Source organism: Lutra lutra, chromosome 10 (assembly GCF_902655055.1).
Source record: "Lutra lutra chromosome 10, mLutLut1.2, whole genome shotgun sequence".
NCBI lineage: Eukaryota > Metazoa > Chordata > Mammalia > Carnivora > Mustelidae > Lutra > Lutra lutra.
The window spans coordinates 97,926,548-97,949,746 of NC_062287.1; the positions used below are offsets into that span (position 1 = coordinate 97,926,548).

The window sequence follows — 23,199 nt, forward strand, 5'->3', positions numbered from 1 at the left end:
GGAGGGGCGGGTAGCTTTCTACAAAGCTTTCTATCGCCAGAAACAGCCAATCCTAAAGCCCGAGAGGGCCTGAACACCAATTAAAAGTTAGAGGAGGCGGAGCCGAAGCCTTGATTGGTACCTGGTCTCCTGGGGAACCGGCGGAGGCCGGGCAGAGCGGATTCTGAAGAGGCTTCAAATTGGGTGGCCTCGCGGTGGCGGCCATCTTTATTTCTGGCAGATCAGCTGACGGGCACAATTTGGCCCAGCACGTAGGCTCCGTCCCGTTTCCCTAGGGAGCCCCCGAGCTCCTCCCCTCTCGTGCCCCACTCTTCGCGGGAGGGGCGGGGCGTCTCCAAGAGGGGCGGGGCCGGAGCTAGAAGCCAGATTGAAAGCGGTGAGGCTGTTTGGCGGGAAGTTGGCTTATTTCCCTGGTCCCCGCCTTGTTTCTCCCCAGGGGCTTCACAATCTTCCCTCCACGATCTCGGCGTAGGGCACAGTACCCTTTCGCACGGAGGACGCGATGGCTCCTAGGAAACGCCCAGAAACCCAGAAGACCCCCGAGGTGGCTGTGCGCCCCAAGAGCAAGAGGAGCAGAAGCCCCCGGGAGCTGGAGCCCGAGGCCAAGAAGCTCTGTGTGAAGGGCCCTGGTACTGCCTGCGCCTGCTGCTTTAATAATTCCGCCTTTTGGGGTTCTCACGCAGGAGGCTGGAGTGGGGGATGGGTGCTACTGGTTTCTCCAGGCTGTCCCAAGTTTTGGATGCCTCGGGCTGTGCATTTTTCTGCAGGTCCTTCCTTTGACATCAGGGCTTGGGCTTAACCCCCCTCAGGTGACGGGGAGAGGCAGATGAGCTCCATTACATAAGACACAAGGGACCTTCCAATTCTTGTTTGTCCCAGGATTTTTACACACGAGGACTGCTTAAAATAACCTTACCTTGCCTGGTGGTGTGTGTGCTGAATTTCTATAGTCATGGTTGCTAGCTGTGTGTCCTTGGTTTCCTCTGTAAGAACCCTCAATTTCCTTCCTTAGAAAACTCAGTCTCTGAGGTTTATTGGGGCTTGAACCTGGGGCGATAAGGAGTGTGGGAGAACACAAAAGACTGGCGCAGGGGGTTGTTGCTGAAGTGCTTTTTGTCCATAAAAAGAAGGAATGGGTCGTCAAGAGACCAGATTCATAGAGACCAGGTCCTCAAATACATCTTTATCCCTATTCTAAGTGGATCTACCTCTCCAAAAGCAGCTTAGTTAATTTCTAGCCACCAGACCCTCTAGATCCGCTGGTTTCCAAAAGAGCAGATTGGACTTGGGGCCAACAACTTGTCACCTCTACATTATTTTAATGCAGGATTTAAAGATACTTCTTTCCTCAGTCACTTCTACTGTGCTATCCTAAAACCCTTTTATTATGTATCATGTGTGATTTTAAAATTGTCACCCAACCATAGCATGAGTTTCCCAGCCCACTGGGAAGAGTTCTGCATAAACTTTATTCCTGTGTGTCTTTTCGGCTCCCTGCTCAGAAACCCTGCAAAGGGTCTGGTTTCCTATGATTTCCTATTTAGTTTCCACTTCAAAATTACTATTTCAGAGAGTGTTTGGGGCAAGGGGCTGAATCCTTACTTTACTTCTTGTGCTGAATGAGAGTGAGCAGACCATGGAAAGATCTCAGGAGGTGATGGGAGAGACTGGCTGTGCAGCATGAAAAAACAAGGCTTGCTTTCTGAGATTTCAGCAGGAAACTCTTGTGTGCGTGAGAAGAGAGAGGAAAATATGTGTCTGTTCTGCTTGGCAGGTTCTAGCAGAAGATTTGACTCAGGCTGCCTTTGGGCGGGGTTGGCTAGCCTGCAGGTCCCGCCACCAAGCAGCATCGTCAGGGCCCTCCACCACCATAAGCTAGGCAACGCTGTCTGGCCATCACTGCAGCAGGTGAGGTGTTTCCTGGCTGAAGTGCTCCAGGGGTTGCCTGGTACCTTTTCATTATGGGGATGTTCTCAGGTTAGATACTGGGTTGGTTCAGCAGGTTGTCAGAATGGTCAGATCACCTCTGTGTTGGGGACTGACCTACTGGGCATTCAGCCAGGTAGAAGTCTTATGCCGTAAAGGTCTCATCTGGAATGCACTCTGCCCCCTTGCTTTCCAAGATGAGTTCATGCATGTTGCCTGCAGAGCCAGGCGGTTAGTTTTTCTTTGATGGCAGGACTTGGCCCTAGAGCTCATCTATGGAGGAGGCAGAGATTGGCAATTTACCCAGGACTTGGGTTTTAATTCAACTTAATTCTTTTTTTTTTTTTTTCTTCCTCTGTGTCAGGGTCTCCAGCAGGCCTTTCTGCACTCTCTGGCTTCTTACCGGATATTCCAAAAGGCTGCCCCCTTTGACAGGAGGGCCACATCCTTGGCATGGCACCCAACTCACCCCAGCACCCTGGCTGTGGGTTCCAAAGGGGGAGATATCATGCTCTGGAACTTTGGCATAAAGGACAAACCTACCTTCATTAAAGGGGTGAGCAGTTCCCTGTACCAGTCAGTAGTGCTGAAGAAGTATTTGTGGAAGGAAAGAAAAGTTATCGGGGAACGAGGAGATGATTGGGATCAGAAGGAACGGGGTATTTTCAAACGAGTAAATGGTAATGCTATTCAGATCTGCCTTGAGTGCCAGCCCTTAAAACATTAGAAGGTATAAAATATTGATCACCCTCTTGTAAGTTATCACACACAACAGAATCTGAGCCCTTCTTAACTCTTGGCCTCATCTCCTACTACTGTCTTTCCCCACTTCCTAGGCTTTGAGCCACACTAGCTATTTCTATTCCTAAAATGGGGTCTTTGCACTTGCTGTTCTCTTTGACGGGGGTGTTCTTTCTCATGCTTTTCTCATGGCTGGCTCCCCCTTACCACTCAGGTCTTGGCTTCATGTACTTCTTCAAACAGCCGTCGCTGACCACTCTGTCTAAAGGAGCCTCTGCTTCACTCATTCACTCCCTCTCTCCTTACCCTGCCTCACTCTCCCCACCCCCTGAACAATGTTTATCAGTACCCGAAATGTTTTACTTATTTGTATGTCTCTGCCCATACAAATGTCTTAGGAAAGTAAGTTCCACATTAAGAGGGACCTTGCCTTTCTGGTTCACCACCATATGCCTAGTGCCCAGAACAAGGTTTGGCCTCGAGTCGCTGCTTTATATTTGTTTTTTGTTTTGTTTTGTTTTTAAGATTTTATTTATTTATTTGACAGAGAGAGAGATCACAAGCAGGCAGAGAGGCAGGCAGGGGGCGGGGAGCAGTCTCCCTGCTGAGCAGAGAACCCGATCTGGGGCTCGATCCCAGGACCCTGAGATCATGACCTGAGCCCAAGGCAGAGGTTTAACCCACTGAGCCACCCAGGCACTGCTGCTTTATGTTTGTTGAACAAATGAGGGCCTTGAAGTGTAACTGGGAAGATGGGATATACATACAAGGTAATTGACACTACCGATGCTAAATGCTGCAGAACGTGAGAGAAGGAAGAACCCCTTTTGAGTTAGAGAGAAGGCTCATGGGTGAGTAGGGAGTGGGGAAGAACAATAATTAGGTAAATGGAGAGAAAAAGGAAAGGCAGAGTGTGTTTGGGGCAGTTTGACGTAGCATTTTCTAGGCATGGTTAGTATTTAATCATGAGTTGCTGAGGCAGGATGGTGCTGACCCCGCCACCAAAGAGAAGACCTTAGTTTGCCCGGCAGGGGGCTAACAGTGGAGGGCTGTACGGTCATAAGTGGCTTTCTGTGTTTAGAGCAGAAGCCACAAACTCACATGCTTAGAGAAGCCAAACAGGAAAAAGAATGATAGGGGGTGGGTCAGAGGTACACCGGAGACGATTAATGTGTAAGAATCTAGGTCCCTTGGGGCGTCTGGGTGGCTCAGTGGGTTAAAGCCGCTGCCTTCTGCTCAGGTCATGGTCCCAGGCTCCTGGGATGGAGCCCCGCATCGGGCTCTCTGCTCAGCAGGGAGCCTGCTTCCCCCTCTCTCTCTGCCTGCCTCTCTGCCTACTTGTGATCTTTGTCAAATGAATAAATAAAATCTTTAAAAAAAAAAAAGAATCTAGGTGCAATGATGGTATCAGATCTGATTTATTCAAATGAAGCCTGAAGTCCTAATTTTTTTTTTTTTTACATGAAATGTTCTGATCTTTAAAGATGGTGATGAAATACATCAAAAATGTACCCTCTTGGGGCGCCTGGGTGGCTCAGTGGGTTAAGCCGCTGCCTTCGGCTCAGGTCATGATCTCAGGGTCCTGGGATTGAGCCCCGCATCGGGCTCTCTGCTCAGCAGGGAGCCTGCTTCCTCCTCTCTCTCTGCCTGCCTCTCTGCCTGCTTGTGATCTTTTTGTCAAATAAATAAAAAAATAAAATCTTTAAAGAAAAAAAATGTACCCTCTTACCCATTTTTAAGTGTGCAGTTCATCGGCCTTATGCACATTAGAGTTCTTGTGTAGCTAGTCTCCAGAATCTCATCTTGCAAAAGTGAAACTCTGTACCCACTAAACACTTAACTCCCCATTCTTCCGTCTCCCCGTCCTTGGCAACCACCATTCTACTTTCTGTCTTGATGGTTTTGACACGCTCACCAGTATCTTGCATAAGTGGAATCACACAATTTTTATCCTTTGACTTATTTCACTTTGCATAATGTCCTCTAGCTTCATCTGTGTTGTAGCAGGTGTCAGAATTTCCTCTTTTAGGCTGAATAATTCCCCACTTGATCCATCTATTTTGCTTCCGCATTCACCTGCTGATGGACACTTGGGTTGCTTCCACCTTTTGGCTCTTGTGAACAAGGCTGCTACGGACATGGGTATGCAAATATCTCTTCAAGTCCCCACTTTTCAGTTCTTTGGGGCATATCACCAGAAATGGAACAGAAGAGATAGATGAGGCCAAGGGTGAACCCAGGATGACTTTTCTTAAGTGCTTCCTCAAAGCAGCCATCAGAAAAGGCCAGGTTAGACAGGCTTGGGATGAGATGTATGTTCAAGAAAACAGGTGCTTGGGCTGTCTGGGTGGCTCAGTGGCTTAAAAGCCTCTGCCTTAGGCTCAGGTCATGGTCCCAGGGTCCTGGGATCGAGCCCCGCATCGGGCTCTCTGCTCAGTAGGGAGCCTGCTTCCTCCTCTCTCTCTGCCTGCCTCTCTGCCTACTTGTGATAAAATCTTTAAAAAAAAAAGAAAAAGAAAAAACAGGTGCGTGAGGCCTGAAGAAAGGCAGCCAGAGGAATGCTGTGAACAGACCTTGGCTTCCTGCCCCGCTGGTGAGACAGGTGACCACCAGAAGGGGCAGTTTTTTTGTTTTTTTTTTTAAAGATTTTATTTATTTATTTGACAGAGAGAAATCACAAGTAGGCAGAGAGGCAGGCAGAGAGAGAGGAGGAAGCAGGCTCCCCGCTGAGCAGAAAGCCCGATGCGGGGCTCGAACCCAGGACCTGGGATCATGACCTGAGCCGAAGGCAGCGGCTTAACCCACTGAGCCACCCAGGCGCCCCAGAAGGGGCAGTTTTTAAGTTGAAGTCAAAACCCAGAGCTCAGACAGGAAGAGATTTTTGTTTTGTTTTCCCCTTGGAATCTAGGACATGGGAATAGAGAGATTTAAGAAGTAGCCTAAGGGTGTCCTAGAGGAAAGCCTCTTGACCAAAAGGGGAATGACGTCTGCTTTAAACTTGTACCAGGCTGAGGCTGCTTTGGGTTCATACCACTCTCTAGTATACTGTGACTTTAAGTGACATTTCCTCACGCATGGTAGAGATTGGCCTGAGCATCTGAACTTTGTGACCAGCAAGAGGCTAGATGGGAGCAGAAGAAGGGTATGGTAGTCTGGAGACCTCTCTGTTTTTCCCCCCAGATACTAACAGAAAGTTGATTTGAGAACAGGGACTGAAGGAGCAGCAGTGCCTCATTTTGCTACTTCTTTTTTTCTTTTTAATTTTTAAATTTTAAAAATATTTTTAAGTAGGCTCCGTGCCCAACGTGGGGCCTGGACTCACGACCCCAAAATCAAGAGTCACATGCTCCACTGACTGAGCCAGCCAGGTGCCCCTCATTTTGTTACTTCTTTAGTCCTCTGACCTTGGCTCTGATCTTTACATCTTTCAGGCCCTTGGCAAGGAAACACGTGTGACATTTTCAAAATGAAGATTACTTGGTTTTACTCTTCTTGTAAAATGATCGATGCTTCTCAGAATTTCAAATAATACAGAGAAAAGCATGAAGAATAAAAATTACTTGAAATCTCCATTTGGGACCTCTTTCTCTGTGTGTATACACTATTACACACACCCAAACCTCTACTTAGATTTTTGCGTAAATATTCTACCCTAGAATCTGTTGTATTTTACTTATTATCTCAGATATTCTAGTTTAAGATCATGTACCAGACGACCACTAACAATATCCTATAATTCCCTTTTGTGTTTTGTAATCCCTTTGGTATCAGGCTAATGCAGACCTCATAAAAAAGTTAGGAGTATTCCTTCCTACCTCTTGTATTTTCTGGAATTCTTTGTGTAAATTGATAGTATCTCTTCCTTAAAATTTTTGTAGTGTGTTTAGGACTGGAGTTTTCCTTGTTGGGGAGTTAACTATGTGTTCAATATCTTTCCTAGCTATGGAGCATTTTAGGTCCTATGTTTCTTGTGAATGAGCTTGGCAGTTTGCCTTTCAAGAAATTTGTCCATTTTACCTAAGTTGTTGAATTTAGTCACATGAATTTGTTCTTGGTATTTCCTTACTATCCGGTTAATGTCCACAGGATCTTTAGTGATACCTACACATTCTCAGTATGGGTTATTTGTGTCTTTTTTTCAGCCCCAAAGTTTCCTCATACCCCTTTGCAATCCACCCCTCCCTACCTTTGAAAATTGTTAATCTGCTTTCTAACCCTATTGGTTAATTTGCATTTTCTAGACTTTTCTGTAAATGACATAGTACAATATAGACCTCTTTTTTTCCCTGGCTTTCACTCAGTATAATTGTTTGAGATTCATCTACATTTTTACATGTATCAGTTGGGTTTTCTTTTCTTTCTCGGTAGTGTTCCATTATAACAACGTACCGCAGTTTATCCATTCACCTTCAGAAGGATATTTGGATTTTTTTTTCAAATAAAAATAAAGCTGTTATGAACATTTATATACCATCTTTGTGTGGATATATGTTTTCATTTTTCTTGAGTAGCTACCTAGTTGGGGAATGACTGTGTTGTAGGGTAGGTATCTTTTAAGGATTTTTTTAAATGAGAAGAAAAACTTTAATATTTACATATTTGCCATTTCCAGTGATTTTCATTCTTTTGTGTGATCTAGATTTCCTTTTGGTAATATTTTCCTTCTGCCTGGAGAATTTTCTTCAACATTTCTTATAATGTGGGTTGGTTGGTGATACCGTTTTTTTCCTTTGTTTGTCGTTTTTAGGGGAAAAGATATCTTTGCTAGTATAGAATTCTAGGTCCACAGACTTTTTCTTTTCAAGATCTTATTTATTTATTTGACAGAGAAAGATCACAAGTAGGCAGAGAGGCAGGCAGAGAGAGAAGGGGAAACAGGCTCACTGCTGAGCAGAGAGTCAGATGTGGGGCTCCATCCCAGGATCCTGGGACCATGACCTGAGCTGAAGGCAGAGGCTTTAACCCACTGAGCCACCCAGGCACCCCGGTTCACAGGCTTTTGTTTTTGTTTTCTTGCTTTTACTACTTTGGAGATGATTTCTGATGCAAAGTCTTCTCTCATTCTTATGTTCCTCTTTACATGACTTTTTCCTTTCTTTTTTCCTTCTGGCTGCTTTAAAAATGATTGTGATTTATCTGGTGTATTTCTCTACATGTTTCTCCTCTTTGGGGTTCATTGTACCTCTTGGATCTCTGGGTTTGTCATCAAATTTGGAAAATTTGGGGCGCCTGGATGGCTCAGTGGGTTAAGCCTCTGCCTTTGACTTGGGTCGTGATCTCAGGGTCCTGGGATCGAGCCCCTCATAGGGCTCTCTGCTCAGCGGGGAGCCTGCTTACCTGTCTCTCTCTGCCTGCCTCTCTGCCTACTTGTGATCTCTCTCTGTCTGTGTCAAATAATTAAATAAAATCTTTTTTTAAAATTTGGAGAATTTTAGGTCATAATTTATTCAAATAGTTCCCCCCCCTTTTATTTTCTGGGATTCCAGTTATATATATGTTAGGCTATTAGGTATTGTCTGTCCTGCAGGTCATTGATAAACTGTTCATTTTTTAATCCCCCCCATTTTATTTTGCATAGCTTCTATTGCTGTCTTACATATTCACAATCTTCTGCATTATCTAATCTGTATTAGATGTATTTTTTTTTTCAGATGTTGTGTATCATCTCTAGAAGTTTGATTTGGGCCTTCTTAAATATATTCTATTTCTTTTTTCATGTTCACTACTTCCTCTACTCTCTTGACCATATAGAGTACATTCGTGATAGCGATTTTAATATTTTTGCTAATTCTATCATCTGTGTCACTTCTTTTTTTTTTTTTTTTAAAGATTTTTATTTATTTGACAGACAGATCACAAGTAGGCATAGGGGCAGGCAGAGAGAGAGAGGAGGAGGAGGCAGGCTCCCTGCTGAGCAGAGAGTCCGATGTGAGGCTCGATCCCAGGATCCTGGGATCATGACCCGAGCCGAAGGCAAAGGCTTTAACCCACTGAGCCACCCAGGCGCCCCCATCTGTGTCACTTCTGAGGATGTTTCTGCTCATTATGTTTTCTTCTGGTTATGAGTTCTATTTTCATGCTTCTTTGCATGCCTGGTAATTTCTCACTGGGTGCCAGACATTGTGAATGGTACATGGTGGGATGTTGGATTGTGTTGTATTCTTTTTTTTTTTTTTAAAGATTTTATTTATTTATTTGACAGAGAGAGATCACAAGTAGACGGAGAGGCAGGCAGAGAGAGAGAGAGAAGGAAGCAGGCTTCTTGCTGAGCAGAGAGCCCGATGCGGGACTCGATCCCAGGACCCTGAGATCACGACCTGAGCCGAAGGCAGCGGCCCAACCCACTGAGCCACCCAGGCGCCCCTGTGTTGTATTCTTTTAAGTAGTGTTGGGCTTTGTTCTGGGATGCAGTTACTTCTAAGCAGTTTGATACCTTCAAGGCTTACTTTAAGCTTTGTTAATCCAGTTACTATATTAGTTTCCTATTGCCTCTATAGCAAATTACCACAGGCTTGGTGTCTTAAAAGAACACAATTTTATTTCTTACAGTTCTGGAGATCTGGAGGTCAGAAGTCTGAAATCATTTTTTTTGGATTTAAGGTCAAGGTGTTGGCAGGGCTAGTTCTTTCTCAAGGTTCCGAGGGGAGAATCTGTTTGCTTGTGTGTTTCAGCTTCTTGTGACTGAATTGCTGGGCAATGGCTGCTTCTTCTGTCTTCAAAGTACATCACCCTGATTTTTTTGCTTCTGTCTTCCATTACCTTCTCTTCGGCCTCTGACTCCTCCTGGGTACCTCTTATAAAGACCATTTTGAGTTTGATTATATCTATCCCACCCAGATAATAATCCAAGGTAAACTTCCCATCTCAAGAAAGTCCCTTTTGTCATCTAGTGTATTTATTGTTCACAGGGTCCATGGCTTAGCACATGGACATCTTGGAGACCCCAGTGAGCATGGTTTTACCCCAAAGAGAATGGGTTTAAGGCAGCCCATAGATATAACCTGTTCTCACCCTGAGGCAATACCCTTCTGAGGACTCAATTTTTTTTTTAAGATTTTATTTATTTATTTGACATAGAGAAAGATCACAAGTAGGCAGAGAGGCAGGCAGACGGGGAGGGAGAAGCAGGCTCCTTGCTGAGCAGAGAGCCCGATGTGGGGCTCGATCCCAGAACCTTGAGATCATGACCCGAGCGGAAGGCAGAGGCTTAACCCACTGAGCCACCCAGGCACCCAAGGACTCGATGTTTTGTATATTAAGTCTTCCCTTTCCTGACCATGAGAACACAGACTGTTCTGAGGATTTCTCCCCTACCAATGTATGATGTTTCTCTCCGTCCCCTCCTCCAGTCTTGGGTAGTTTCCTCAGACACACGGATACATTAATACTCCCCCAAAGACTTGAGAGGACCCTTGTGAAACTCTCCAGAATGCTTCTTCTGTGTGTCTCTCTCCTCCCCAGATTTTTCCCACTAATTCTTGCTGTGTTGGCTTTCCTAAAACTCTGTCTCCTCAGCTCAGTGAGATTGCTGGGCCGTATGGTTCCTCCCTGTCTTGCATCCTGAAGACGCTCTCCAAACAGTCAAGCTGGGGCAGTCACAGGGCTCTCTCCTTTCTTTCCCTCCTGTCTTGTGCTGTCTGTTGTCCAATGTCTGAGAACCTAGTTCATGTATCGTGTCCCATTTTTTCGGTGGTTTAACGCAGGAGGATAGGACATTCCATCATGGTTGGAAGCAAAAATCCACACTTACTAATATTAATAGTTTATCTGAAGATTTAAAATTTTTTTCCTACGCAATCTTGTCCTCTACAAATAAGGAGAGTTTGGTTTCTCTCTTTACTATTCTTATACTTCTTTTTTGCCCTGTTCCATTGGCAAGACCTCTAGTACGTTGTTGGTGTTAAATATAGCAGACATGCTTGTCTTGTGCTTGGTCATAGAAGGCTTTTCTATTTGATCATTAAGTATGATTTCTTCTACTTATTATTGTGGTAAAATACAGCTAACATACAATTTACCATTTTAACCATTTTTAAGGTTTTTTTGTTGTTGTTTAGTGATCTCTGCACTCAACATGGGGCTCGAACTCACAACCCTGAGATCAGCAGTTGCATGTTCTTCCAACTAAGCCAGCCAGGCATACCCCCTTTTTAGCCATTTTAAGTGTACAATTAAGCACACTGCACAACTATCACCACCAACCGTCTACAAAACTTTTTCATCTTCCCAAAATAAAACTCTGTACCCATTAAACAATGACTTTCTACTACCCTCCTCTAGATCCTCTAATCTGCCTTCTGTCTCTATGAAGTCAACTCTTCTAGGTACCTCGTATAAATGGAATCACATGATATTTGCCCTTTTGGGTCTGGCTTCTTTGATTTAGCATAATGTTTTCAATTTTCATCCATGCTGCAACTTGTATAAGCACTTCATTCCTTTTTATAACTGAATAATGGGCCGTCATATGGATATGCCACACTTTATTTATCCATTCGTCTGCTGATGGATGTTTGGGCTGTTTCCACCTTTTGCTCTTATGAATACAACGGCTGTGAATGTTCACGTACAAGTTTTTGCTTGAACACCTGTTTTCACTTCTCTTACGTACACACAGAGGAGCATGTTTGTGTGTTAAAACTTGTCTGTTTTTTAATATCCTCTATCAGACTATGGAAGTTCCCCCTTTTACTTCTAAATAAAAGAAGATACCAGAAGTTCTTAGCATGAATGATAATCGAATTTCATCAAATACTTTTTTGTATCTCTTGAGATCAGCATATGGTTTTCCCCCTTTATTCTGCTAATGTGATGTTACACTGATTCATTTTTTAAAATTTTTATTTATTTGAGATAGAGCTCGAGTGGTGGGGAGGGGCACAGAGAGAGGGAGAAGCAGGTTCCACGCCGAGCAGGGAGCCCTAGGCTGGGCTCCATCCCAGGACCTTGGGATCATGATCTGAGTCAAAGACAGACACTTAACCAACTGAACCACCCACGCACCCCTATGTGAAGTGATTTTTCTATGTTTATTTTAGTTTCATATTCAAATTTTTAATTTAAATTTTCTTCTCCCACCCCTTTTTTTAACCTTTCCAATTATATCTCTAGCAGGTAATACTGCTTCTTAAAAATTGTGGTAAAAGCACATAACATTTATCACTGAACCATTTTTAAGTGTATGGTAGTGTTAACTGTATTCATGTCATTTTGGAGCAGAACTGTAGAACTTCATCATGTAAAACTGAAACTCTGTACCCACTGAATAAGTTCCTCATTTTCCCCTTCCCTCAGGCCTTGGCAACCACAATTACACTTTCTGTTTCTATGAGTCTGAACCACTTTGGATATCCCTAAGTTTTGATGGTCTTATTGTGGTTACCCAGAAGCATGTTCTTACAGGAAATACACAGTAGTGTGTTTGAGGACCATGGGACATCATGTTGGCAATTTATTTTCAACGATTCCAAAAAAGTAGGTGTTTTTTTTTTTTCCAGAAAAGCACTTCTTGGTGCAATTTTTGCAACTTTTCAACAAAGTTTTTTAAACAAAGTTAAAAAAAAAAAGGACTGATATTATTTCTTCCTGAAATGTTTAGTACATTCAACAGTGAAGCTATCAGGGTCTGGAATTTACTTTGCAAGAAAGTTTTTAGTTGTAACTGCAATGTCTTCTTTTTTTTTAAATATTTTATTTATTTATTTGACAGAGAGAGAGAGATTATAAGTAGGCAGAGAGGCAGGCAGAGAGAGAGGGGGGAAAGCAGGCTCCCTGCTGAGCAGAGACCACCCCCCTCCCCGCCCCGATGCAGGGCTTGATCCCAGGACCCTGAGATCATGACCTGAGCTGAAGGCAGAGGCTTAACCCACTGAGCCACCCAGGCACCCCCCCACAATGTCTTTAATAGGTCTCAGACCATTCTGATTTTCTCTTTCATGTTCTGTCAGTTTGGCAGGTTTGCATTTTTCTAATGAATTTGTCCATTTCATCCAAGTTTTAATATTGGCATCAGATTAGTTATATCCTCTTATAATTGTTTAAAATGTCTAGGATTTATATTGATGTCCCTTTTTTGATCTGTTACATTGGTTATTGGTAACTTCCGTTTGATCGGTCTCAACAGGGATTTATCAATTTTATTAGTCTTGCGTTAAACTGACTTTTTTTTTTCTTTTTAAAGTAGGCTCCATGCCCAGTGTGGGGCTTGAACTCACAACCCTGAGATCAAGAGTTGCATGCTCTTGCATGCTAGCCAGGCACCCCCAACTTTTGTTGGTTAATTCTCTCACAGTATATTTGTTTTCTGTTTCATTAATTTCTGTTCTTTTTTTCTCCTTTTTTTTTTTTTTTGAGATTTTACTTATTTATTTTGGAGAGAGAGAGAGAGAGCAGGGGGAGCAGAGGGAGAGGGACAAGCAGACTCCATGCTGAGCACAGACCCTGACGTGGAGCTCGATCCCACAACCCTGAGATCATGACCCTAGACGAAATCTAGAGTCAGATGCTTACCTGACTGAGCCACACAGGCAGCCCTCTCCTACTTTCTTTTCCTGTTACTTTCACAACTTCTTGAGATGGATGTTTTGAGGCATTGATTTTTAGCCTTCTTTTATTACAGATGCTTCTAGGAATATTTGTATACAAGTTTTCATGTGAACATACATATTCATTTCTCTTGGGTATATGTGTAGGAGCGGAATTGCTGGGGCATACGGTAATTTTGAGTTTTTGAGGAACTGTCAAACCATTTTCCGCAGTGACTACTCCATTTCACATTCCCATCAGCAATGTAGGAGGGCTCCCATTTCTCCATATCCTAAACAACACTTTTCCAGCTTTATTGCGATACAATTGACAATTAAAAACTGCACATATTTAAAGCATATAGGGTGAATTTTAACATGGGTACATTGCAAATGATTACCACAGTTGAGGCACCTGGGTGGCTCAGTGGGTTAAGCCTCTGCCTTCCGCTCAGGTCATGATCCCAGCGTTCTGGATTGAGCCCTTCATCAGGCTCTCTGCTCAGTGGGGAGCCTGCTTCCCCGTCTCTCTGCCTGCCTCTCTGCCTACTTGTGATCTCTCTCTGTCAAATAAATAAATAAAATCTTAAAAAAAATGATTACCACAGTCAAGCTAGTTAACATTCATCACTTCACATATTACCTTGTGTGTCTGTCTGAGAACACTTAAGATCAACTCCTAATAAATTTCACATACACAACACAGTATTATTAACTACGTCACCACGCTATATATTAGATCTCTGGAACTTATTCACCCTGCATGATTGACACTTTGTACCCTTTGACCCACATCTCCCCATCTCCTCCATCCCCAAGTCCCTGGCAACCACCATTCTACTCTGAGCTTTTATGAATTCCACATCTGTAGACCCACATATAATTGAGATCGTGCAGTGTCTGTGTCTGATTTATTTCACTTAGTGAAACTTCCCCCTGGTCGTCACAAATGGCAGGATTCCCTTCTCCTTGAGGGCTCCATGATACTCCATCATACATACATACCACATTTTCTTTATCCCTTCATTTATCAGCAGACACTGAGGTGGTTTCCTTTCCTGGGCTGTTGTGAGTAGCTATAGTGAACACAGGAAGGAAGATAACACACTAAGAAGCTCGTTTCATTTCCTTGGACTCTATACCCACAAGTGGGACTCATATGGACCATATGGTGTATTTTCTGAGGAACCTCCATACTGTTTTCCACAGGGCCCCATCCAATTTACATTCCCATCAACCGAGTGCAAGAGTACCTTTTTCTGCACACCCTCGCTAACACCTCTTATCTTTTGTTGTTTCCATAATAGCCATTCTAACACGTGTAAAGTGATAGCATTGTGGTTTTGATTTGTATTTCCCTGATGTCAGGATTAGTGATGTTGACCGCGTTTTCATATACCTGTTGGCCATTTGTGTGTCTTCTTTGGAGAAATGTTGATTGAGGTCCCTTGACCAGTTTTTAATGAGGTTATTTGGGGTTTTTTTGTTTGTTTATTTGTTTTTTGCTACTGAGTTCCTCATATATTTTTGATATTAACTTCTTATTAGATCTAGTTTGCAAGTGTTTTCTCTCCTTTCAGGGGTTATCTTGTCACTGTCCATCTTTTTTATCATTTCCCTCAGAGGGGTGTGAAATAGTATCTAGTGGTGACTAATGGTGCTTAGCATCTGCTCACATGTTCCTGGCCATTTGCATGTCTTTAAAAAAAATGTCTGTTTAAATCCTTCGTCAGTTTTTCGAGAGGGTTGGTGGGGAGCATGAGTGGGGGAAGGGACAGAAAGACAGGGAGTAACAGACTCCCTGATGAGCAATGGAACCCAATGCAGGGCTCAGTCCCAAGACCCTGGGATGGAGACCTGAGCCAAAGGCAGACACTTAACCAACTGAGCCACCCAGGCGCCCCAGGTCTATTTTTTTTTTTTAAATAAATTAATCACAATTATTTTCAAGCCTGTATCTAATAACTCTAATATCTGGATCTCCTGTGTCTTTCAAATGTTTTTTCCTTAGTTTTTGGTTATTTGGCCTTATCTTCTGATATGCTGGGTGATTTTAGATTCAGTGCCACATATTGCATATGAAAACTTGTAGAGATAATTTGAAGTTTTGAGTGGTGATATTTTCCTCCAGAGACTTTTTTTTTCTTTCTGACAGGCAGGTAGGATGGAACCAGATCATCTTCATCCAGTGAAATTGAAATGATTTGAATCTGGAGGCACCTGGGGGGCTCAGTCAGTTAAGTGTCTGTCTTCGGCTCAGGTCATGATCCTGGGTCCTGGGATCCAGCCCCACATCTGGTTCCCTGCTCAGCGGGAAGCCTGCTTCTCCCTCTCCCACTACCTCTGCTTGTGTTCCCTCTTTCTTGCTCTCTCTCTCTGACAAATAAATGAGTAAAATCTTTAAAAAAAGAAAGAAAGAAAGAAATGATTTGAATCTGGACTTTTCAGTCTTTGTGAGCGTCAGACTAGTTCCAGTTTGCTCTTATCTCTAGCATGTCAGGGATCCTAACTAAAAGCTGGATTTTTTCCCCAGACCTCCTCTTACCCTGCAAGACTGGCAAAACCTCAGCCCAGCTTCTCAGCCTTGGAGCCACCTACCATTTTCCATTCAGCTTCTCTGCAGTTTGCTCCCTCTGCTTCCCAATCACATCTTTCCGGGCTGCATAGGCTTCAAGGGGAAAGGCGGCATCCAAAGTCAGGCCTACCTGCTGCTTCTCCTCTCTCTAGGATGTCAGCCTTCAAGTCCCTGATGCCTTCATAGCGCTCATTGACTTCAAAAGCTTCTCTTCAGAGATACTGATTCTGTTTCCCTTTTCTAGTTCTCAACAGAAGGCTGATGAGCTAGCCATCATCTCTGGTATTGGAAGTTTCCAGTGTATTTGGTTATCACACCTTGCCCTGGTTTTGTTCTTCCTTCTCAATGAAAGAGTTGGTCGTAACCACTTAAGTCAGCCCTTACTAGAAAGAACACACATGTATTTTAGCTTAAAATGTTTATGTATGTGTTTACTACTGATGCTCTGACATAGGACCAGTCCTTTTCTGGGCGTCATGGTCCACTGATGAGGGCTCACCTGGTTTTACAGAAATCACTCCCATAATGTACTTTTTATAGGGTCTAGTTTCCCTTTTCCTAAAAGTGGAGACAAAATTTTTTTTTTTTAAGATTTGTTTATTGGGGGTGCCTGGGTGGCTCAGTGGGTTAAGCTTCTGCCTTCGGCTCAGGTCATGATCCCAGGGTCCTGGGATCAAGTCCCACATAGGGCTCTCTGCTTAGCAGGGAGCCTGCTTTCCCCCCTCCCGCCGCCTGCCTCTGCCTACTTGTGATCTCTCTCTCTCTGTCAAATAAATAAATAAAATCTTTAAAAAAAAAGATTTATTTATTGGAGCACCTGGGGGCTCAGATGGTTAAGCATCTGCCTTTGGCTCAGGTCATAATCTCTGGGTCCTGGGATCAAACCCTGCATCAGGCTCCCTCCTCAGTGGGGAGTCTTGCTTCTCCCTCTCCTTCTGCTTCTCCCCTCACTTAAAAAAAAATCTTTTAAGATTTTATTTATTCATTTGAGAGAGAGAGAGAGAGACAGAGTGTACGAGTGGGATAGAGAGAGAGAATTCCAAGCAGACTCCCCATTGAGCACAGAGCCCATCACAGGGCTTAATCCCACAACCCATGAGATCATGACCTGAGCCGAAATCAAGAGTCAGGAGCCTAACTGACTGAGCCACCCAAGGGCCCCGTGAAGACATAATTTAAAGGCAGTTGTGAAAGAAATCTGATTGTAGATTCTTCTTCAAGTTTTATTTCCCATGCTACGTGTTTATAAGTATCGCACCCTTGCTTAATTTGACAACTATCATTTTTAACAACTCATTTTTCATCTGGTTTTTCCAAAGCGTTCAACATGACTCTCATAGAAATAACAGCGTTCTTCCTTTTTGCACGTAGTTCTTCTGTTTAATTAACTTAACATGTTTAAATGTTTAAATGTTTCATTGAAATGTTTAAAGTTTATCATTTTTATGAAATGGTTAATAAATGACATGTAATTAAGTTACATGTTTAATTAAATTACATAATTACAACAAAAAGTACAACGGGCATATACAGGTTTAAGAACAGACCCCACGAAGCCCGGGTGAGCACAGGACTCAGGTGTTGGGAGCAGAAGAGGGTTAGGCGGACGACAGGCACTGGTTAGACTGCTTTGGATAGGGGACGGAACGTGCCAGTGAGCGTGTTGAGTGAGCTAAGCGGGCGCTGGGTCAAAGACCTTGGGGAGTCTGTGAGGCTGGGAGAGCAGCAGCGTAAGAGCTGGAGACGTTGCTGATGTTATCATGATCGTTTTCATCACCATTGTCGGGGATGTCTGGAAAAATTAGGGAGGAGCTCAGATCTGACTCCTGCCCTCCTAATCCAGGCCTTGTTCCGAGCTGGGGCTCTTCTAAAGAGCTCCGGGCAATAGTAAGTAAGCTGTGGTGCATCCCTGTTTCGGAAAGGCCAGCAGGAGAATGTGATGGGTGAGCAATGGGTACACACAGCAACCTGGCCGTGTCTCGGGGGCGCCATGCTGAGTCAGATGAAGGGAGCCAGTCGCAAGAGGATGCAAACTGTGGGAGTCACTTCTAGAACGTTCCGTTCAAGGCAAAGCCATAGCATAATGATGGAGAGCAGAGCCATGGTGGCCAAGCTGTTACAGGTGGGGCGGGGGTGTGACCACGCCGGGAGGGCACAAGCAAGTTTTTTGAGGGGATGGAACTGTTCTGTGTCCCAATTTGGGTGGTAGTTATTCAGATCTCTGTGTTCAAATTCATAGAACTGTATTCTGAAAACAACCAAATGTACCGTAGCTTAGGTTTTTTTTTTTTTTTTTAACAATTTACTTAAAACTAAAATCTTGAGTAAGAAAAGAGCGTCTTGGAACACATCACCGTGTCCAGGCCCTTCGGCTGGCCTGGCCATACCTGCTGCCCGCCCGGCTCTCTGGTCTGCAGAGCCCGTGCGCCCAGGCCTCGTCCTCCACCTGGGCTGACTGTCACTCACTGGCTTTTCTCTTCCTTGTGTTAGATTGGAGCTGGAGGGAGCATCACTGGGCTGAAGTTTAACCCTCTTGATACCAACCAGTTTTTCACCTCCTCAATGGAGGGAACAACTAGGCTGCAAGACTTTAAAGGCAACACTATCCGAGTTTTTGCCAGCTCAGACACCTGCAAGTGAGTAGCCTCACTAGGAGGGAAAGGGCGTCTGGGCTCTCAGTGTAGTTCTGGTGAGAGCACCCGGGTCTCGTGTGTGTTCCCCATGCCTGGCACATGGGGAACTGCTGGGGGGAAGCCACATCCCACCCTTCCCGCTGAGACTTTCCATAGTTGCTCTTCCTGCTTTCCGGTTGCATTACTGCTTCAATGAGGGGCTCTAGAACCTCCGCTCTTCCCAGCAAGGGAAGGGCTTTGGCTCTTCTATAAAGCGTTCTAGACCTTGATTCTCACTAGTTCACATGGCAATGGCTGGGAAAGCCACTTAAAGATTGGAGCAGGAACTAAGAATTTAAGATTTCATTCCCGTCACGTCACTGGGGTGTAATGATGCAACCAGTTCCTTGAGGGAAGCTGAAAGGGATACAGTCATGTCCACAGAGCCCATGGGATGCCCCAAGAGCAAGTGACTAGAGAAATGACAAAATGCTTGTCACTTGGATTCCTAGCAGAGACATGACTCTTACTGTTCTCTAAAGAGTCCAGGGTGTGTGTGAGGGGGTCTAACGGCACTGGCCGCTGTCCTGGGCGGTCCCACACAGGTCAGGGCAGAGATGGGTAGACTCTGCTCCACGTTATTCTTCCACAAGAAATCCTCCCTCTGAAAGACATTTGTAGGTTTGTGGGCACTATAGCAAGGATTTGAGTATTGAGAGAAAAGAATATGAACCTGAGCTCTCCTGGCCAGGTTTTAGGATCCCTGAAGCAATCCCAACCCAATCCCTTCATCCTCAAATAGTCAGAGAGACGAAAGAGCAGGACAGAGGTTGTGTGTGCTTTTTTTCCCTAAGTGCTCAGAAGGGGGCAGAAGTTCCTTTCTCACCAGCCCTGCGGAAAGAGAGCTGGGCAGTCCATTTGGTTTGTCATCTCCTTTGGCCCAAAGGGTAGAGAAGGGAGAAAGCAATAAACAAGTCCTCCTCAGAACCCAGGGCTCTAGCGGGAGGCTAGCCTGGGGACTTGCCTTATGGCTCTGAGCTGTGGCTGCTTCAAGGACTCTTACTGGCTGAGTCAAGGGACACATTTCGGAGCTCCGTCACCCCATCCCCTCTGACGGCTGGTAGACAAGTCCGAGGGCTCCTCTCTGGGAGTCTGTGGCAAGACGGTTATGCCTTCGGCAAATCCTGATGGGACGGCTCTGGTACATTAGACGCCAGAACTGCAACAGTGACGGAAGGGACCTTGCCTCTGTCCCTAGCAATCTTACAGCACAGTTTCTCCCTCCAGCGTCTGGTTTTGCAGCCTGGATGTGTCTGCCAGAAGCCGAATGGTGGTCACGGGAGACAATGTGGGGCACGTGATCCTGCTGAACATGGACGGCAGGGAGGTGCGTTCTCTGGAGCCCAGGTCCTCCCGTTCTCTCCCTTACCCCTGCCCCCAACCCTGGGCCTCCCTGCGCCCCATCTGAACCGAGCCCTTCTCTGCAGCTTTGGAATCTGAGAATGCACAAAAAGAAAGTGACCCACGTGGCCCTGAATCCATGCTGTGATTGGTTCCTGGCCACAGCCTCCGTAGACCAAACAGTGAAAATCTGGGACCTGCGCCAGGTTAGAGGGAAATCCAGCTTCCTCCACTCACTGCCGCATAGCCATCCCGTCAACGCAGGTGTGATATACCAGACTTCATCCTTCCTGCAGACCCTGCCTGTCCAACTGCTTCTGGTTATTTTTTTTTCTCGACGCTTAGGAGCTGCTAGGTTAAACCTCTACCCTGAGAACATCAGCCAAGTAGATGTCTTGGAAACTTTGAGTCTAGCTGCCTCCAACAGCTGCTAAGTTTCTAGAATTTTTTTTTAATTTTTTTATTTTTTAGAGAGCGTACGAGCAGGGGGAGGAGCAAAGGGAGAGGGACAAGCAGACTTTCCACCGAGCGAGGACTCCGAAATTACTAACCTGAGCCCAGGAGTCGGCAGCTTAACCCACGGAGCCACCCAGGTGCTCCCCAGTTTCTAGAATGTTTTTGTTCACAGTCCAGAGTCCACCTCTGTCTAGAGCGGAGTGGGAGAGAGGGTGCTCCTGCAGGAGGAGGTCTGTGACAGCCAGGATGACAAGGGCCTGGGGTTCCTTCATCTCTGGGGCTTTTCACTTACCAGCCTGTTTCAGTCCTGATGGAGCCCAGCTCCTGACCACTGACCAGAAGAGTGAGCTCCGGGTTTACTCAGCCTCCCAGTGGGACTGCCCCCCGAGCTTAATCCCACACCCTCACCGCCACTTCCAGCACCTGACGCCCATCAAGGTAAGTGATGGAGGCAGGGAGCTGTGATCACGGGGATGGACCGGGTCTGTCCCAAGTAGGGAGAGGTCAGATCCAAAATCCCTAATCCCAGATCTCATCCTGCACCCACACAAAGCCGCCTCTTCTCTCCCGGTGCTCTCTGCAACTTCTGTCCCCCTGCTGCAATCCCACTGTGCTGGGTTTTCTTTGTCTCCCATAAACTCTTTTCCTGGATTGTTTAGCTCAGCCCACCTCCCTGCTCTTTTGCCGTCACCTCCAGTTACCTGTGTGCTGCTGGCTCCCCGCAGCCGACCTCAACCCCCAAGGCTGACAGTCTTTAAGTCTTCCGATTCCTTCCTGCCCACACCCCAGGCAGCTTCAACTCTGGTGGTTCCTCTGCTCTCCTGGTTTCTGTTCTTTTTCTAACAGTGCAGTCCCTCTCCAGGCCTCCAGGTTTCATGCCTGTACTTCTTTTGTTAACATAGCACGGGGTGGGGTGGGAGGCACCAGCTTCAGGTAGGCCGGCAGCCCCTGTTAGAGACCTTGGGTAAGCTGCTTGACTTTTGGATCTCGGTTTCCTCCTCTCTAAAAAGTGAGTATCAGTATCTGATGGACAGGGTTGTTGGAAGAATCCATACGCTTACAGCACATGTCTAGTGCCTGGGAAGTACAACATCAGCAGTGATCATTTAATACTAGAGTGTCTCCCCGTACCTCAGCTCAAATCCAAGCTCTTAAGAACAAGGGTTCTTCACTGGTTGGTTCTTACTGATCCATGTGTCACCTCCCACTTTGTATCCAGCCAGGACAATTTCCAGCTTCCCAAGTGGGACTTGTGACTTATTTCCAAGCCCTGGCACGTACCACTCTGTCCTTCCTGCTAACCATGTCTTTCCTCCTCCAACACTTCCTTGTGATTTAAGAAAACCCCATCTGATTCCGTCATTCCAACTAATCGCCAGATTTGTTTTGAGTAGAGTAAGCTGGGGAACATAGGTTTCTTTTCCTTTCTTGGCCACTAGCCATTTTCTGACCAACTCTTCCATCATTTGTGTTGATGCAGGAGGGACAGCGGTGGGATTCCTTCAGAACTAATGTCCTACGTGGTTTTGGTTACTGGAGACTTTTTGCTCGGTTGTAGGCTTACCTCTTTGGTTAACGTCTGGGTCAAGCTGATCTTAAAACATTTATTGGTTGGTATGATCTCAGGAAATAGGAAAGAGAGAGAAGGGCTGAAGGTGTCCCAAGGTCCACAGAGGCCAGTTTTAGTTAAAAATTTGGGAGGGTGGATGCACATGCACTTGAAAGCTGTTCTTATAGTTTCGTGTGGGTCTTATCTCCATTATTAAATGGCTGGCAAGTGTATTAACAGTTGAGAGTGACAAAGAATACTTCCGATGTCCCTCTTGATCATACTCTGCATTTACTCTCATGACAACTCTCCATCTCCTAGGCAACCTGGCATCCTCGGTACAACCTCGTTGTTGTGGGCCGATACCCAGATCCTAATTTCAAAAGCTGTACCCCCCACGAATTAAGGACGATCGATGTGTTTGATGGAAACTCAGGGAAGATGATGTATCAGCTCTATGACCCAGAATCTTCTGGTATCATTTCGGTGAGGTTTGGGCCCTCAAATATTGATGGGAGGACACAGGGCTTCAACCTACCTTAACTGACCAAAAATGACCAGAAATTCTCATGTGTCCTTCTCCCAACACCTCACCTCCTCCTGATGCTTATGCCCTTGTCTCCGCAGCTCAATGAGTTCAATCCCATGGGGGACACGCTGGCCTCTGTGATGGGTGAGTGAAGCAGGTTGTATCTCAGATTGGCCAAGCCCTACCCTGCTCCCCCAAGTTGAGTGCAGGCCCCCCTCAGCTTAACCAGTCACCCCAGGGTAGAAGTCAGTAAAGACTTCCAGGAGACAGCAGACTCTTTGGCCTAGGTCCTCCATGCCTCATGCTTTGACTTGGTCATGACAATGCCTGGCTGTTGCCCGGTTTCCTGGTATTTCCCGACCAAGTCCTAGGTGCCCTGAGCTAGCCCCAAGTTCTCAGAGATGGATCATGGAAGGTGCAAGTCAGACTGGTCTCACTCCTCCTAGGTTATCACATTCTCATTTGGAGCCAGGAGGAAGCTGGGATGCGGACATGAGACCCATTAATGAAGGTGTGGGCCAAGCCAGAGCTTGGAGCCACCTGAGAACACATCCTGTGTGAAGAGGCGGCTGTGTGTTAAAGGGCCAAAGGTATCCAAGTCTTAGGGTCGGAGCAGGGACACTGTGGCATGGGATACTGTGGGACTGGGACACTGGCATGTTAACTGCTTTGGACTTAGCTCCAGAAACTTCTCCGGGGTTGGTACCCCAGGTGCTCCAAGGGTCTCTGCTGTATCCAGCCTGGAGCCAAGCTTCTCCTGGGGCCAAGGGACTTCTCTGTTCTTTGACGTGCAGTGACAGAGGGATCAGGTAGTGGTCCTCAGTTTGTGCTCACGATTGACGTGGCTAATAAAACCATACCCAACTGAGCTTCTGAGTGGATCTTCC

At 45.5% G+C, this 23,199-nt stretch overlaps 1 protein-coding gene across 2 annotated transcripts; it reads left to right on the plus strand.

Annotated features, from left to right (window-relative positions):
- The first annotated feature begins 241 nt into the window (after positions 1-241).
- DDB2 (damage specific DNA binding protein 2) lies at positions 242-23,180 on the plus strand. Of its 2 annotated transcripts, XM_047691890.1 has the most exons (11): positions 242-376; positions 473-629; positions 1,775-1,908; positions 2,291-2,482; positions 18,256-18,401; positions 19,665-19,764; positions 19,865-20,042; positions 20,530-20,672; positions 22,105-22,269; positions 22,411-22,456; positions 22,759-23,180. In XM_047691890.1, the coding sequence occupies exons 2-11, from the start codon at positions 503-505 to the stop codon at positions 22,806-22,808; spliced, it is 1,281 nt and encodes a 426-aa protein (XP_047547846.1). In that variant the 5' UTR covers positions 242-376; positions 473-502; the 3' UTR covers positions 22,809-23,180. The 2 variants fall into 2 exon arrangements, with proteins under 2 accessions (XP_047547846.1, XP_047547848.1); XM_047691892.1 differs by lacking the exons at positions 242-376; positions 2,291-2,482 and having other exon boundaries at positions 385-629.
- Positions 23,181-23,199: the final 19 nt, after the last annotated feature.